This window comes from Dendrobates tinctorius, unplaced genomic scaffold (assembly GCF_039654945.1).
Source record: "Dendrobates tinctorius isolate UK_male_01 unplaced genomic scaffold, ASM3965494v1 ptg000196l, whole genome shotgun sequence".
Classification (NCBI taxonomy): Eukaryota; Metazoa; Chordata; class Amphibia; order Anura; family Dendrobatidae; genus Dendrobates; species Dendrobates tinctorius.
This window is the reverse complement of record NW_027361863.1, coordinates 1,093,997-1,112,114: the sequence shown is the minus strand read 5'-3', so window position 1 is coordinate 1,112,114 and position 18,118 is coordinate 1,093,997. Positions and strand designations below refer to the sequence as shown.

General features: G+C 45.8%; 1 protein-coding gene across 1 annotated transcript in view; it reads right to left on the bottom strand.

Annotated features, from left to right (window-relative positions):
- Nucleotides 1–18,118, bottom strand: part of ADAM12 (ADAM metallopeptidase domain 12) — a 771,113-nt gene that overhangs the window by 240,154 nt on the left and 512,841 nt on the right. Inside the window, exons 9-10 of the mRNA XM_073552776.1 lie at nt 14,337–14,506; nt 7,757–7,841 (exon numbers count right to left, since the gene is read on the bottom strand). Of these exons, the coding sequence (XP_073408877.1) occupies nt 7,757–7,841; nt 14,337–14,506 (255 nt within the window). The remainder of the gene's footprint in view (nt 1–7,756; nt 7,842–14,336; nt 14,507–18,118) is intronic.

Here is an 18,118-nt window from a genome sequence, read left to right as displayed (position 1 = left end):
AAGATCCCTGAGAGAGGGATGGAGGAAGGAGGTGCTGCAGCAGACCTGAGTGACCTGATCTTCCATAAGAGAGAGAGATTAGAACAGAACGAAGGAGTAAAAGGGAACAGAGAGGACGTGGGTTAGAGGAAGAACCCTGCCTAGAAGTTCTAAGCGCAAGGCCGGGGCCCGGTCCCCAAGGTTGTATGGACAGTAATGGTTCTGCAGCAGACACCGGTGGAGTAGTGGGCTGTAAATGCACTACTCCCATCTAAGACTTGGGGGCACAACAGCAACTTGGATAGTGAGCCGGGACTCAGGAGTAGGGCATCCCCGAAGCAGGCTACAGCTCTCTGCCATACAAGTAGAGTTCTTGGGAACATCTGTCAGGAGGCACTCCAGTGTATCTCAGTACTGGGAGTACTTCACACTTAAAGGCGCTATTGAGGAGACGTTCAGAAAGGCACATGTTGGCGGAGCGTTGGAAGAGAGCATTCCATCTTGCCTGGAGGTTGACTGAGTCCCTGACCCGGAGGACACGGCACGGAGGCAGGCACCTGTGTGTACTACAGACTGTGAGTAAAGCTTTGGAACTGCAAGCCCTGGTGTCCTCCATTCATTCTTGCGCCAACGCATCCAGCTCCTCTACATCGAGGTACCAGCTTCTACACCGCTTGTGCCTCTCCTCTTCTCCCACATCTACACTGCCCTGGGGCTACAGCTCCACCTGTGGGGAGCTTCACCATCTTGGCTGCAACACACCACCAGCCCCAGAGGATCTGCATGCAGCGTCGGCCTAACATCTCACTTGCCGAACACTACAGGTGGCGTCACGAACTATTCATTCAAATCATTACATTCCCCCATTACTTGGGCGCCCAGGGCCACGGACCGGGTCCCCGCTGCTGTGACACATCCCGCTGATACCGGCCCGGTACCGAGTACACCACAGCCCTGGGAGGGCGATCCAACTTGGAGCCACGAACAGGATGACGAGACCCGATGCCATCGGGTTCTGTGTGCCTAAGATTTGTTGGACTTAAAACTTTTGAGAATGTGCAGAAGACCCAATTTAATAGACTGTAAAATCAACATTAAAAATGGCCACTGGCGCGGAGAAGAAGGGCGTGACGATATGGGGGGTCCTAGGAAAAGACCGCGAACAGTCTTGGGCCTCCCCTGCCTGAATTGCTATGTGACAGCAACATGGCCCACCCCCCGAAGGGTTCGTATACTGGCTGGGTATGGAGGTACTGGAAGAAGACGCCGCCCCAAGAAGGAGGGGCAGAATCCAGTGGCGGGAAAAGGGCCGAGACAGGAAGAACGATGCCAGAACGCCATGATGGAAGAAGAGGGAAGGGGCCTGCGGAGCGCGGGGAGGTGGATCTCCCCAGCGCCATGGCTGAAGACTCAGACCCGGCTTCTAGGATGACCCGCCAGCAGTTGGAGGACGAAATTGCCCAGCTGACGATCCGCCTGCAACTGAGGCAGGAAGCGCTATGGACATTGAATCTGCAGCGTGCCCAGGAGGGGCCTACACCTGCGGTACCCGCGACACCGGTACCCGCCGCTGCTGCACCGGACCTTCCAGGCAGACCCTGTGGAGCCTGCGACCGCTGCCATGCCACCGGCAGCATACCTTGTTCCCTCCCTGCCGCTACTACCGGAGGAGTTGTACACAGCACAGGGAGCTGAAGTGGAGGAAGAGAAGCCCCCGTCTGGACCTGACGCAGCCGCGCAGGTCCCTAGAGAGACCCCCGCGGACCCGGAGCCGCCGTTAGCTCCACCGCCGTCCCCGGTGTCGCACCGGGCAGCACCCACCGCCACTACGCCTGCACCGGAGCAGAGACCACACCGCCAGGAGGCTCCAGGTACGTCCTGATGCCCCTACACCTGGGAAGGCCCTGGGGTGTACCGCGGTCGCAGCGACTGGCCAGGTCGTGCTAGATCTGGTCTGGGACCGGGATGCCTGTCCCCGGGGGGGAAACGCCGGAACCCCTGACGGTGGTGCCGCGGTACAAAACCAGCATGGATCGGTCCTGGGAGGAACAGGAGGATGATGAGAACTGGGCTAGTTGTCAAGCTACCATCCGGCAACTGGCAGCTGAACACCGGGAGAGGGCGCAGCGCCGGCTAGCGGTACTAGGTCCAGATTTGGACCGGAAGGAACAGGTCAGAGCCGGTCACTACGGTCCCAGAGATGCGGCAGTTTGGGGCCACGTCCTGAATGTGAATCATGAGAGGGGGTTCGGCTTTATCCATGACCCTAGGCGAATCTCCGATCTGTTTTTCAACTGGAGAGACGTAGAACCTCATTTGAGAAAAGGACACCCTGCCAGAAACCTGTGCCCGGGAGATCATGTGACCTTCACCAGACACGAAGGTCTGAGAGGCTGGTATGCTATGAACATTAGGCGAGTCCCGGAGGATCTCATCAAGGTGTACAGGCAGAGACTGCCCACTGCCCCCATGCGCCAAGCTTGAGCCGTACCAGTCCCACAGCCAAAGGTACGGAAATGTTGTGAGCTCATCTGTTCATTCACCTTTTGTGTCCGACGATCTCCCTCTTCTGGTGAAGGAAGGTAGTGAGGCTGATTTGGATGAAAGAAACCAAACACCTGATCAGGTGGATTGTGACTGGGTAACAGGAACTTCAGACTGGATATAAGGCGGCCGACGCCCTTCTGAGTGGCTGGTTATTTCTCTGCTGGATTCTTGGAGACCAGTCTGATTCCTGCTTCCCAAAGATAAGTTTTTGCTCTGCTATTGAACTTATTAGTTTTGGTTTTGTTTACCTTGTTTTTTTAGTTCAGCCATCCCCGGCCGGGGGTGTGCTGGATTCTTAGTCCTTGATCAGTGTTCTCTTTTGCTTTGCTTTCAGAATATTCTGAGTGATGATATAAGGTTTGAAGTCAAGTGACCTCAGGGTCCTTTTTGCTTATCAGTTGTGTTGGTAATATTTTTAGCAGGGTTTTCTCGGATTGCAGACAGCAGCTTTTCTGTCCTGTCCTTTTTAGTTAGCTTGGGCCCCATTGTTTGCTCAACCTATCTTTCTATCTGTGTTAGTGTTTTCATCTTGTTTCACCCTCAATATATGTTGGGGGCTGCCTATTGCTTTGGGGTCTGCTCTGGGGCAGTCAGTTTTTCTCTTTTCTCTCTTTAGGCTTATTTAGATCTCCGGCTGTGATGAGGTGTCTAGGATCACCGTAGGAACACTCCATGGCTAGTGCTAGTTGTGTGATAGGATTAGGGGGTCTGCAAGGCGCTAGTTTCCAAACTCTCTGATTTTCTGGGCTGAGCTTGTATTTTGTTTTTCCTCCTTGGTGACTCAATCATAACACGGAAAGCCGCACGTTTCACCCCACTGGAGGAAGAATACCTGAGGACTGCCAATGCGCTTCTCTCATCTGGTAGCGGTTCCAGTCCAGAAACCCCAGGAGGGAGCAACAACCACTAGTCAAGAAGTTTCTAAAAAAAAAACAAAAAAACCCCAAAAAAACAGCAACTCTTGTTATCCAGGAGGGTTTATTTGCACCGTTATGCCTTTTGTTCTATTTTTGACCATCATGGTTTAGTTTTGTTTGTTTTTCCAGTGTTGCCCAGTTGTGTTGGTAGCCTTTCCATTTGAACTACAGAGATAATGAACGCTGAATGGTCCAGAACTGCTATTGTAAATAGTTGCACCTCTTTAGGTGCCCTCTCTTGGTTTTACATGGACACTTTTCGAAGATAAGGTCTACCTCATCTGGAGTATGACTCCGATCAAAGGACACTGCAAGAGATCCCGGCTGAGAGCGGTGTCCAGCACTTACAAGAATTGTTGAAAGTTTTAATGTGAAGTATTTGTTAATGATTTGTCTTATAAGAGTATTGGTAACTAGGAAATGGCTTTTATATAGAATTAGGAATGTTTTGGTAGAGAGATGAGAGACTTGAATAAAAAATAAAGAATTGAAAATGTAGGTGATGAACCAGGCACCACGGTTGTCACTCAGAGTTAAAAGAAAGTAGAAAATGTGCACTAAAGATGAAGAATACTGAAGTGATAGTGTGTAACAGACAATAGCACTTTCAATTACGTATTGTATTGAAAATTGCACTTTTGACTTAAGATTTTAGAGTGGGAAGGTTTAGAATTTCAGTCAGTCAGTAGGTCAGTCTGGGAGAGGAAGCCACTCAGAGAGGAGTGAGGAAAGAAGATCCCTGAGAGAGGGATGGAGGAAGGAGGTGCTGCAGCAGACCTGAGTGACCTGGGTCTGCTGGCACGGGAAAGGAAAGAAGGAGAAAGACATTGAACTGAGACCTGATCTTCCATAAAAGAGAGAGATTAGAACGGAACGAAGGAGTAAAAGGGAACAGAGAGGACGTGGGTTAGAGGAAGAACCCTGCCTAGAAGTTCTAAGCGCAAGGCTGGGGCCTGGTCCCCGAGGTTGTATGGACACTAATGGTTCTGCAGCAGACACCGGTGGAGTAGTGGGCTGTAAATGCACTACTCCCATCTAAGACTTGGGGCACAACAGCAACTTGGATAGTGAGCCGGGACTCAGGAGTAGGGCATCCCCGAAGCAGGCTACAGCTGTCTGCCGTACAAGTAGAGTTCTTGGGAACATCTGTCAGGAGGCACTCCAGTGTAACTCAGTACTGGGAGTACTTCACACTTAAAGGCGCTATAGAGGAGACGTTCAGAAAGGCACATATTGGCGGAGCGTTGGAAGGGAGCATTCCATCTTGCCTGGAGGTTGACTGAGTCCCTGACCCGGAGGAAACGGCACGGAGGCAGGCACCTGTGTGTACTACAGACTGTGAGTAATGCTTTGGAACTGCAAGCCCTGGTGTCCTCCATTCATTCTTGCGCCAACGCATCCAGCCCCGCTACATCTGGGTACCAGCTTCTACACCGCTTGTGCCTCTCCTCTTCCCCCACATCTACACTGCCCTGGGGCTACAGCTCCACCTGTGGGGAGCTTCACCATCTTGGCTGCAACACACCACCAGCCCCAGAGGATCTGCATGCAGCGTCGGCCTAACATCTCACTTGCCGAACACCACAGGTGGTGTCACGAACTATTCATTCAAATCTTTACATTCCCCCCATTACTTGGGTGCCCAGGGCCACGAACCGGGTCCCCGCTGCTGCGACACATCCCGCTGATACCGGCCCTGTACCGAGTACCCCACAGCCCTGGGAGGGCGATCCACTAACGTTTCCTGCTGAGCCACCTGGCTGTGCACACTGCATTTTCCTGCACAATGGGTAGGTCGACCACTGATCAGAGGAAAACTGTCAGGAACGATGGGGCTCCTAGAGCTTGAATAACGATGGCATATTCTAGAAACAAGATGGGAAAACCCTTCCTATAGCAGGAAGTTGCCAAGAGTGGAACGGCAGCATGAGCCCACTCTTTTAAGGACCAGGGTGAGAACCACTCCTCTACACTAACCAGAGTTTCTTTTTACCTTTCCTACCAACACGTAAATAGACATTTTTGAGAAAATGCCCCTTCCAGGTTCCCGACAAGTAAGCATTAGGATACCATGAAGCTTCTCCTTATCATCTCCTTTGGCCAAGTTTGCGTAGTTTCCTGATTATTTAGCCGAGCTGTCTCCAACAATTGTTATAATCAACACATAGCAATCATTCCCTCACTCTTCTATGTGAATGACTAGATCCTGATGACTTTTCCCAGAGAAGAGATGCTTCATTTAACACACACACAGACAGAGCTGATGACATATTTGCACCTTTCTGCCCCAATAGTCTCAAGGTGATTACCAGCGTTGGATACGATTGCTCAACAACCTTTCCTTTTTGCTGTAATTTTGGACGCCGTGGTCACTGAACGGGTTAAACAACGTGAGATGCTGTTATTAGCACCGTGTAATTGCTGCACGGTATCATGGATGGTGGTAGATGCAGAGAGGCCTGGGCTCTTCATTAATATCTGTGAATCACTGAGCTTGTGAAGTCACACCGAATATTTTGACATTTCCTATTAATTTACATTAGATATTTTTAGCACGTTAAATATGACTTGATGGTTTACGGCTATGTGGATCCATCATAGATAATTGTTTAGCAACTTTCTGCAAAAATCTAAAATTACCAATCAGTTAGTATGCTATGGCGCCGAATATCAGTGACAGGCAACAGTCTAAGCACAGCATACCGCTTTATTCTGGGGATAGCGGTAGTTTTCTTTTAAATCTCCATTTTTAGCCATATGATTATTTTCAACATATGCCCCTCCTATTTACCGTACTTAGGACACGCTCACATCCTATAGTTTGAGCCCCTTTATCACACCCCAAAATAAATAAAGGCCTCCAAACTTTAAACAGAACCCCCTGAATAAATCTGGACTCTAGACCAGACACCCTAAATTCAGCCCCAGACAACATAGCTAATCCAAGCCCATGAGTAAAGAAAACCACAAGAGCAAGGACAGATGAGTCTTTACATAGTTTAGGCACAGAAATCACCACATTACCTGACGGAGCTATTTATATGAAGTATTGCGGCATATAATTCAGTCAAAAAATGGAGGTGCTTGCATGAAAAAACATGAATATGTCCCTGACCCGTAGAAGCGAGTAATCGCGAAACGGCCGTTGTCCGGCACCTCCCTCCCCTAGCATTCCTCTAACGTCCTGCATGTCCACACATCTATTGATGGAATTTATGTGAAATAAAGACGCACAGATTTTCAGCTATATCGGTGAGTGCTGCATATTTCTTCTTTTTTCGCTTCACATTGAAATATTCATAGTTTAGGCACAGCCCTGCCAGGATCTTCCTCCACAAAGGGTTTTTCAGCAGATCTGTTTTTTTAACTGCTCAGAGTGGAACAACCCCTGCTGAAAAAACCAGAAAGCAACACCGATCCGCTGACATTCCCGTAACAATGCTCCCTGCCGGTCTCTGTTTTCTGGTCCATGACAGTGCACAGCCAATCACTGGCTAAGGCAGGGCACCACATCAAACAGTGATTGGTCAAGCAGCATTTCCTATGTCTAGCGGGGACTAAGAATACAAGTGGGACAAGCGTGAACTTGAGAGCCTTGGAACGGAAGTGATGGGGGAGATGAGTATTGCGTTTTCTTCCTCATGATCAAGGATACCCCACGAGGTGAGATTTTGCATGGTGCCCCAGATCGATGTTGATTGACAGTCATTTTGTATTTCTTCCATTTTCTTACTGTTGCACCAACAGTTGCCTCCTTCTCACCCAGCATCTTACTTATGGTTTTGTAGCCCATTCCAGCTTTGTGCAGGTCTATGATCTTGTCCATTACATCCTTAGAAAGCTCTTTGTTCTTGCCCATGTTGTAGAGGATAGAGTCTGACTGATTAATTGATTCTGTGAACAGGAGTCTTTTATAAAGGTGACTATGTAAGACAGCTGTCTTTAATGCAGGTAACGAGTTCATTAGGAGCGTCTAACTGGTCTGTGGGAGCCAGAAATATTAATGATTGGTAGGGGATCAAATACTTATTTCTCACTGCAAATAAATGTATATAATTTATAAAATGTGATTTTCTGGATTTTATTTTTGATATTCTATCTCTCAATGCTAAAATTAACCTACCCTTAAAATTATAGACTGTTCATGTCTGTGTCAGTGAGAAAACTTACAAAATCAGCAATGGATCAAATACTTATTTCCCCCCAGTGTACTTTCCTCTTGCAAAATTCCCACACAAGGAGCATAAATGTATGTAGCTGGAGTGTCCCATTAAATTAAGAATATAAAATGTAGCCGGTTGCTCCGTACTTACCATAACTACGCCGCCTGATTTGTCTGCTGTGCACATACTCATGATTGGTGCCATGCCAATGGTTGTACCCTGGAAATGCACCCCGCTGGAGAAAGAAAGAGAAAAAAAAAACAGGATAGAGATAAAGCGAGATGTGACTTTATTCAATGTAACTGTCATCACTCAAGTTTCCATTATCACATATGAGGCGCGCTATTTAGTTCTGCTGGTTATGCTGCGGAGAAAACGTTTCATTATTCACACAGAACCTCCTGAAATGGAAAGACATCTCATTTCTACAAACTCCCATTAGCATGGCGCTGTCACTGGATTCATTTAAATATTTGTCAGCGCCGTTATGAAGGCAGCGAAGCAGAGGGCCGGTCACAGCGCAGCGCCGGGAGCTGTCACACAACGCTCCCAACTCCATGTTAACGGCTTCTGTCTGCAGCCTCACCCGGGGAGGCTGCGAGTAAGCAAAGTTCAGGCGCTCAGCCGCCATAAGGAGAGGAGACGCTGATTATAACCCGGCCTAATCATTCCCGGGCCGAAGTCATTTGTATCTGCATCTGTTTTATATTTTTTCCCCGTGTCCTGACCCCGATATATGGAGGGTCCATGTACTCGTGTGTATTCAGCAGAATGCATCATCCTCCTCCTTCTTACATCCTGTGACTGTATCTGGTCTATGCTCCCTCTGCATTATTTGCCAAGTCCTGTGTAGGTGCTGCTCTTCCTCTCTGACCCTCTGTCTGAGATCACCTCTACCTCCTATGTCCTCTAATTGTGTCCTGTCTTTGCCCACCTCTCACTTCCGTGTTCTGTTTATGTCCCCTCATGCCCAGAGTTTGTTCTCTCTCCCATATCAAATCTATGCCCGCTCTCTCTCCTGTTTCTTGTCTTTGGCCCTTACTTTTTCCTGGGTCTCATCTTTGCCTCTCACTCCCATGTGTTGTGCACCTGGCTTATCCCTCTCCATGCTTTCTGTGCCCACTCTTCTTTCTGTGTCTCATCACCTTTATGTGCAAGTCACCGCCTACATCTTTTCTGCTTCCTATATGCTGAAAAAAGAGAGGACAGCACCTCCTAAAATCATACAATGATCTAATGCCGCTAGGCAAAAATATATATATACCTGAATATGAGATTCTTAGTTTAAAGGGGATCCGTCACCCCATTTTTGCCCTATCAGCTGCGGCCACCACCATTAGGGGCTTATCTACAGCATTCTGTAATGCTACTGTAGATAAGCCCCCGATGTAACCTGAAAGATAAGAAAAAAGAGTTAGATTATACTCACCCCGGCGTTCTGTCCGGTCCGATGGGTCCGGCGCCTCCCATCTTCATACGATGATGTGCTCCTCCTTGCTTCTCCCTCGGCTCCTGCACACGTGTACTTTATCTGCCCTGATGAGGGCAGAGTAGAGTACTGCAGTGCGTAGGCGCCGGACCTCTCTGACCTTTCCTGGCGCCTGCGCACTGCAGTACTTTACTCTGCCCTCAACAGGGCAGAGCAGTGCGCCTCCGCCGGAGCTGAGGGAGAAGCAAGGAGGAGGACATCATCTTATGAAGATGGGAGGCGCCGAACCGGACCGTGACACCCACCGCACCCGACTCCACCCCCCGGTGAGTATAATCTAACGTGTTTTTCTTCTCTTTCAGGTTACAACGGGGGCTTATCTATAGCATTACAGAATGCTGTAGATAAACCCCTGATGGCGGTGGCCACAGCTTATAGGCCAAAAATGGGGTAACAGATTCCCTTTAACATTCTGATCAGACTGTGTGAAGCCCACTCTTTTCTGTTTCCCCGTCTGCTAAATTTTCTCTCTTTTACCGGAGCCCCATTTATGCTACTCTTTCCACTCTTCTACTGTGCTGTCTATTTCCTCCTTTCACCTCTTTTCCTTTGTGCTGTCTATTCCCCCTTTTGCCTCTTCTCCTGTGCCCTGCCTATGCCCACTTCTCCCAGTTCCCCTTTTCCATCTTCTCCAGTGCCCCGTATATTTTCCCCTTTTCCTCTTCTTTCCTACCCTATCTATGCCCCATTTTCCCTTGTTTCCTGTTCCCTGTCTGTTCCCCCTATCACCTCCTCCCTGGGCCCTGTTTATTCCCCCTTTCACCTCTTCTATTGTGCCATGTCTATTCCCTTTCATGCCTCTACTCCTGTGCCCTATCTATACCCCTTTTAACCTCATCTCCTGTGCCTTGTTAATTGCTATCTTTCTTACCTTCTCCCATGCCCTGTCTATCCCCCTTTAACCCCTTCTTCTGTGCCCTGTTAATTCTCCCTTTTATCCCTTCTCTGGTACCCTGTCTATTCACCCTTTTACCCCATATCCTGTGCCATGTATATTCCCCCTTTTACCTCTTCTCCTGTGCCTTGTTTATTCTCCCTTTAACCTCTTATCATGTGCCCTATTTATTCCCCCCTTTACACTTTCTACGATGCCTGTCTATTCCCCCTATAACCTCTTCTCCTGTGCCCTGTTGCATTCCTCGTTCAGGTCTTCTCCTGTGCCATGTCTATTCCCCCTTATCCTTTGCCCTGTCTATTCCTCCTTTTACCTCTTATCATGTGCCCTGCCGATGTCCACTTTTACCACTTCCCTTTTTCCTTCTTCTCCTGTGCTTTCTCTATTCTTCTATTTCCCTCTCCTTCCCTACCCTGCCTATGCCTCAAGACTTGCTCCCTAAACATAGCAATGTACACAGGGCGTCTGGATTTCCTGGTACACCCCATCCTACTTTGGCATGTACAGTAAAAGTTTGGGCACCCCTCGGCCAAAATTACTGTTATTGTGAACAATTAAGCAAGTTGATAATGAAATGATCTCTAAAAGGCCTAAAGGTAAAGATGACACATTTCATTTGTATTTTAGGCAATATGTTGTCTTTTTTTTTCTTTATTTTAAAAACTACAAAAAGGAAACTGGTTGGATGCAAAAGTTTTGGCATCCTTGGAGATTTGTGTGCTCGGATAACTTGGACTAATATTTCACACTTTAATTTACCTGTTAAGATTATGGTCTGTTCCCTATCATCTTTATGAAAAGCCATGTGATGCAAATTTCCCAGCTACAAATACCCAGCTTCCTCCAGCCTTGTGCCAAAAAACTGCAGCCATGGGTTCTTCTAAGCAGCTGCCTAGCACTATGAAAATGAAAATTGTGGCGACCCACAAAGCAGGAGAAGAATATAAGAAGATAGCAAAGCGTTTTCATGATGCCCTTTTCTCAGTTTGAAATGTAATAAAAAAATGGCAGTTACCAAGAACAGTGGAGGTCAAGATAAGGTCTGGAAGACCAAGCAAAATTTCAGTGAGAGATGCTTGTACGATTGCTAAAGAGACAAATCAGAATCCTTGCTTGACAGCAAAAGATATTCAGAACGATTTAGCAGACTCTGGAGTTGTGGTACATTGTTCTACTGATCAGAGACACCTTCACAAATATGGCCTTCATGGAAGAGTCATCCTCACCATAAAATTCAGCATCAGAATCATGCAAAAGAACATCTAAATAAGCCTGATGCATTTTGGAGACAAGTCCTGTGGACCGATGAGGTTAAAATAGAGCTCTCTTTGGCCACAATGATCAAAGGTATGTACTGTATGGAGAAAAAAGGGCACAGAATTTCAGGAAAAGAACATCTCACCAACCATTAAGCATGGGGGGTGGATCAATCATGCTTTGGGGTTGTGTAACAGCCAATGGCAAGGAGAATATTTCACGGGTAAAGGGAAGAATGGATTCAATTAAATTTCAACAAATTCTTGAGGCAAACATAACTCCATCTGCACAAAAGCTGAAGTTGAAAAGAGGATGGCTTCTACAAATGGTTAATGATCCTAAACACACGTCAAAATCCACAATAAACGACCTCAAAAGGTGCAAGCTGAAGGTTTTACAATGGCCCTCACAGTCCCATTATTGAAAATCTGTGGCTAGATCTCAAAATAGCAGAGCATGCAAGACCACCCTGGAATCTCACAGAACTGGAAGAATTTTCCAAGGAAGAATGGATGAAAATCTCTCATTCAAGAATTGAAAGACTCTTGTCTGGCTACAAAAAGCATTTAGGTACTAACCATGCAGGGTGCCCAAACATTTGCATAGGAAGGACAATTTTCTTTTTTGTTATTTTTAAAATGTAAATCATGAAAAAATATATATTTTTGTTGGCCTAAAATACAAAGGAAATGTGTCATCTTTAACTTTAGGCTTTTTATAGATTATTTCTTCAACTTGTTTAACTGTTCAAAATAACAGTAATTTTGACCAGGAGGTGCCCAAACTTTTACATGCTTCTGTATGGTCCCAAATGTTGACTGTTAGAACCCTCTCATATGTTTTTATATTGCAACTTTTGGATTACTATCTTGCTTTGCATTGACACTGCTGGAATTAATAATACAGCAAACTAAGAGTATAAATGACCTGGCACTATCTGCGAGATGACCGCCCATGTACTGTTAGATACAATGCATTCTGTAGTCTTAGAGATGGCAGTAATAGGAGCAGTATTAATAATGCCAGGCAGGCTGGGTAGGATTCAATAATTATAAGCATTAATCATAGAAATGAATATTGCAACTACACAAACAAGGAAAATTGGAAAAAAGTAAAAATGTAATTGTCACATTGGTAAATACACAGTATGCATTGCAGGGGAATATTGATCCTCTGGAGTCTAATTGCACAATGATTTGTACAGCTATCGTGTGTATTCGCTATGTAAAGATCGGTAATGTGCAACTTACTGTATTCATATCATGCCACAAATCAAGGAACAAATGCAAAAGGAAATGTGCACATTGCCACTAAATGGGCAGAAAGGCCATTGCTACCCACGTACAATATAAAATACCCTGTTATTTCATTCTTATGGTTCTAAATTTTAGCACCAAGTATATTGTCAGATATGACATTCAATTAGCTGCTTGACTGGTCTACTGGTTAAAAGGATAATCTAGTCAAAATAAGTTGGCACCAACTGGTCCCACCATTGGGTAACCCACCATTTGCCTTTCTCCACCTGTTCTGTTTCTGACATAATTAATGACCTTTGACTGTCTATTTTGATAATATATATACAGTGATTTGCTGAGAATATTGATAATGCTCAGTTTTTCCATAGATTTTAATGTTCATTTTTTTTGGCTCCATCTAGTGGCCAAAGTAATAATGGCAGTGTTTTTCTATTTTGGTTTCGTATTTGCTTTCCCTCCAATTCACAATGTATTCTGAGTAAGTTTGCAAGGGATTATGGTTAGTTCAGCCCATTTTCCCTCCAGTCCACCATTTTTCCTTCTGCTTGCATACTGGAAGCACCTCATTCCTCTACTCCCTGCGTCAGCATCGCTGGTGCCTAACATGCTCCCTGTATATAATTTCTGTCTCACATTAGCCTACTTAGTTAGCTCCCCTGCTCAGCTAGTAGTGCAGACATGTATGTTATGTATATATGTATTCTTATGAACCCAGTACTGATTGTATTCATATGTTTCTGTTTGTAGTTTCACGCATCTATATACCCTACGCTCAATAAAGCACAGATTCAACTACGGTCTCCCTTATTGGACCCCGGTATAGCAGTTTAGCTGCTTGTTAAGCTACATGAATCCCGGTTCATTTAGTGAGGACATGACACCACCCCTCGTTTTCTATTAGGTCTCCCATGAATGTGAGACTATAAACAGAATAAGATGAATGGAGCTGCTCATGTCAAGTCTATAAAACTGATGAAGTCACCCAGTGCTCGGCTATCCTCAGGTTCTTGTCATTCCACGCAACTCTATCTGGTCCGCATTTTGCAGTCAGGGGACAAAAGACAGAGGACATACGCCCTAAGTCGAGCGATGGATAGTCCTCCATTCTGGCAATCTGCGGGACACACAGTAGTCTGTTACCACCTGTGCAGTGGCTAGCTGACAACTTGTTTAGGTTAGAATAAAGGGGTTGTGACAGGCTACGACAACTACGATCATTGTTACCAGATCGGTGGAGGCGCTAACGCCCGGTATCACAACAGTCAACCAAGAACGGCCACGATACAGCCCATGTTTTGACTCTACACACTACGTATTTCTGGTGGCCACTGGTGTGGGTGTTTGGCCGGGATCACACATGCGAGAAATACGGCCGAGTCTCGCATGTTAATACCCCGGAACGGGATCAGAGCGTGCGGCCGCATAGCAATACATGGAGCCGCACGCTCCGCTCCTGAGTGCCGGTGGCAGTGCCGGGTGTTAACATGCGAGACTTGGCCGTGTTTCTCGCATGTGTGATCCCGACCTTAGTAGGTGCTTTCAGTATTGGACCCCCACTGATCTATCCTAAGGCAAGGTCATCAGTATCTTGGACCTGGACAACCCCTTTATGACATTTTATTTTTTTTGCAGAAAGTCTACATGAGGTGAAATGTTTACTGGTAATCCCCCTCATGGGTAATGAATGGGTTTATACCAGTATTCTTGGTGGTCCAGAGGAGGATGATGAAGCTGTGAACTCATATATGGTGCCCAATTAATTATTAAACTTTTTAGGCTCCAGTATTATCCCTTCATTAATAAATGGGAGATGTGGTCGGAGGAGCAGACCTTACTAGCTGTGCATTGTCATGGGGCTTCTGAGGTAGTAATGTCAGTTTTCTCCAGTCCAGGAACTCGTGAAGGCTGATGAAAGGATCTTGGGTTATTGCGCATTTATCCTCATCACTCCAGATTTCGACACCAACCAGCGCTACCCGGATATTCAGTGGTCTGAAAAACTGTATGAAATAATAAAAAATGCATGTTATTATAATAGATCCTATAATTAACACCTCTATTATTTTCGGAATAATAATACAAGGCACACCTTAAAAATGGTTTGAAGGAGCCCTAAAACGCCCATGGTCATTTAGATTAGCCAATCATCAGGTTTGTTACTATTCATTCAGATGTCAGTTTTTTCAAGTACCGTACATATGATATCCATGTTTTTGATGGATAGCACTTATACCTAAAAAAGCTATTACATAGGAATAGAAAAGAGAAACATTTTTTATTTTCACGTTTGAGAAAAACTGATGACACTCGGACCAACCTGTGATAACACTCGGTCAGTTTTTCTCCTACTTGAATAAAACTGACAAGTGAATGAGCCCTTTAAATACTTGTTCCTCGATTATTGGCTTGTTGGATTGTCTAGACATGCTGATAATCATCCGATGAATGAGCACTGATTGGGTTAGTTCCTCTCAGCGTTAAAATCATCGTTATCATGCTGGTCAGATGTATGGGTCCTTGTACTGTTCTAGGTCCTATAAAGACAGATGTATTTACCCCCGTTGTAATAATGTCCCCCATCCTGGCCCCTTGCTATAATGATGTCACCTATCCTAAGCCCCTTCCTGTAATAATGTTCCAATCCTGGGCCCTTTCTAGTAATAATGTCCCCCATATTGAACGCTTTCATGATATAATGTCCTCCAACTGCGGCTCCTTTTTGGTATAATGTCCTCTATCCTTGGCCCATTTGTCATATAATGTCCTCCATCCTGGTCTCCATACTCATATAATGTCCCCCATCTTTATCCTCTTCAAGTAATAATGTCCCCAGTTCTGGGCTCCTTCCTCGTGTAATGTCCCCCATCCTGGGTCCCTTCCTGGTATAATGTCCCCCATCCTGGGCCACTTCCTGGTATAATGTCCTCCATCCTGGGCCACTTCATGTTATAATGTCCCACATCCTGGGCCATTTCCTTGTATAATGTCCCCCATCCTGGTATTATGTCCCCCATCCTGGGCCACTTCCTTGTATAATGTCCCCCATCCTGGGCCCTTTCCTGGTATAATGTCCCCCATCCTGGGTCACTTCCTGGTATAATGTCCCCCATCCTAGGCCCTTTCCTGGTATAATGCCCCCATCCTGGGCCCTTTCCTGGTATAATTTCCCCCATCCTGGGCCCTTTCCTGGTATAATGTCCCCCATTCTTGTCCCCTTCCTGGTATAATGTCTCCCATCCTGGGCCCTTTCCTGGTATAATGTCCCCCATCCTGGGTCACTTCCTGGTATAATGTCCCCCATCCTAGGCCCTTTCCTGGTATAATGTCCCCCATCCCGGGTCCTTTCTTGATAAAATGCTCCCCATCCTAGGCCACTTCCTGGTATAATGTCCCCCATCCTGGGACACTTTCTGGTATAATGTCCCCCATCCTGGGCCATTTCCTGGTAAAATGCCCCCCATCCTGGGCCACATCCTGGTATAATGTCCCCCATCGTGGGCCACAACATGGTATAATCTCCCCTATCCTGGGCCACTTCCTGGTATAATGTCCCCCATCCTGGGCCACTTCCTAGTATAATGTCCCCCATCCTGGGCCCTTTCCTGGTATAATGTCCCCCATACTGGGCCCTTTCCTGGTATAATGTCCCCAATCCTGGGCCTTTACCTGGTATAATGTCCCCCATGCTGGGCATCCTGACGTCAGCTGCCTGCCCCAATTGGTCAGCAGCGTGTATTGCAGTGCAGAGAGCTGCCAGGTCTCTGTACCACAATATATTTCATTGGGATGTGTGTCCTCCTGCATGGGCCCGGTTGTGGGCACACACTCTGTGACAACGATCATTATGACCCAGAGGAGACTTGCCGATAAAAATCATTTTCTATAACCACAGAACAATCATATTAACAATTGTTCTGTGCTCATAGAATTTTGGTCGGCCTGTCAAACAGGCCAGAAAATGTCCACCGGTCTTCTTGTATACAGCTTACTGACAGGCATTTAAAGGCTGCATTTGGCTTATCTAAATGGGACCAAATGGCGCATTATTTGTAAACAGAGGTACACTATGAGGGTATGTTCACACAATTTTGGGAGCTGGAAAATTCCAATGAGATTATTGAGAGGAATTTCTTTTTTTTAAATATTTTTTCCTCTATGCTTTTGCAGCCTTTTGACTAGTCAGTGTCAAAATTGGAATCCGCATCAAATGAGTGACACGTCACTACTTTCTCTCTGAGACAAAGTTTTCAAAACCTCATCGGCGCGGTTGCTAATCATCCAGAAATTAGTCGTTGGTCTGTAAAAATAGGCCACTTTTGTTTTTCCCTGCCCGTAAAAAAGAAAATTTGATGCGTCAACACAATTTTTTTTTCTAAATCTGAAAGCGCTTGTACAGATTGTTAAGGGTGTAATTATCATCATTTTACAGTTCACAGCTGCTAATGTGTTCATATTAGTATGATGGGTTGCAGACATACATGACTTAAAAGATTTGCTATGGTTTTCCATTCTGTCAGTAAGAAATGTTGTCTGTTCGGCATTTTTAGATGAGTTGTCCAGAAAAATGTGCTGAAAAGTGCAGCAAAGAGGATTTTCCATTTAAATATTTTTTTTGTGATTTCAAAGCATTTTTTGAAGCCCATTATATGGATTTTGGAGCAGATCTGCTTCATAACGCTTCTCAAAAACCTACTTGTTAACCTATCTTTAAATGAAGACTCTTACTCTCTTTCCATGTACTTTAGTGAACACTGTACTTTCTAATTAGTACTCCATTTAATGCTTGAATACATCACCAGATCCATAATCACTACATGAATACATCAGAGCCATCAGAAGTACATGAATACAGCACCAGAACAACATTCACTACATGAATATGTCACCATAACCAGAATACGGCACCAGAACCACTGTCAGCACATGAATACAGCACCAGAACAAGTTACTACATGAATATGTCACCATAACCAGAATACGGCAACAGAACCACTGTCAGTACATGAATACAGCACCAGAACAACAGTCACTACATGAATATGTCACCATAACCAGAATACGGCACCAGAACCACTGTCAGTACATGAATACAGCACCGAACAACAGTTACTACATGAATATGTCACCATAACCAGAATACGGCACCAGAACCACTGTCAGCACATGAATACAGCACCAGAACAACAGTCACTACATGAATATGTCACCATAACCAGAATACGGCACCAGAACCACTGTCAGCACATGAATACAGCACCAGAACAACAGTCACTACATGAATATGTCACCATAACCAGAATACGGCACGAGAACCACTGTCAGCACATGAATACAGCACCAGAGCAACAGTTACTACATGAATATGTCACCATAACCAGAATACGGCACCAAAACCACTGTCAGCACATGAATACAGCACCAGAACAACAATTACTACATGAATATGTCACCATAACCAGAATACGGCACCAGAACCACTGTCAGCACATGAATACAGCACCAGAACAACAGTTACTACATGAATATGTCACCATAACCAGAATACGGCATCAGAACCATGGTCAGCACATGAATAGAGCACTAGAACAACAGTCACTACATGAATATGTCAC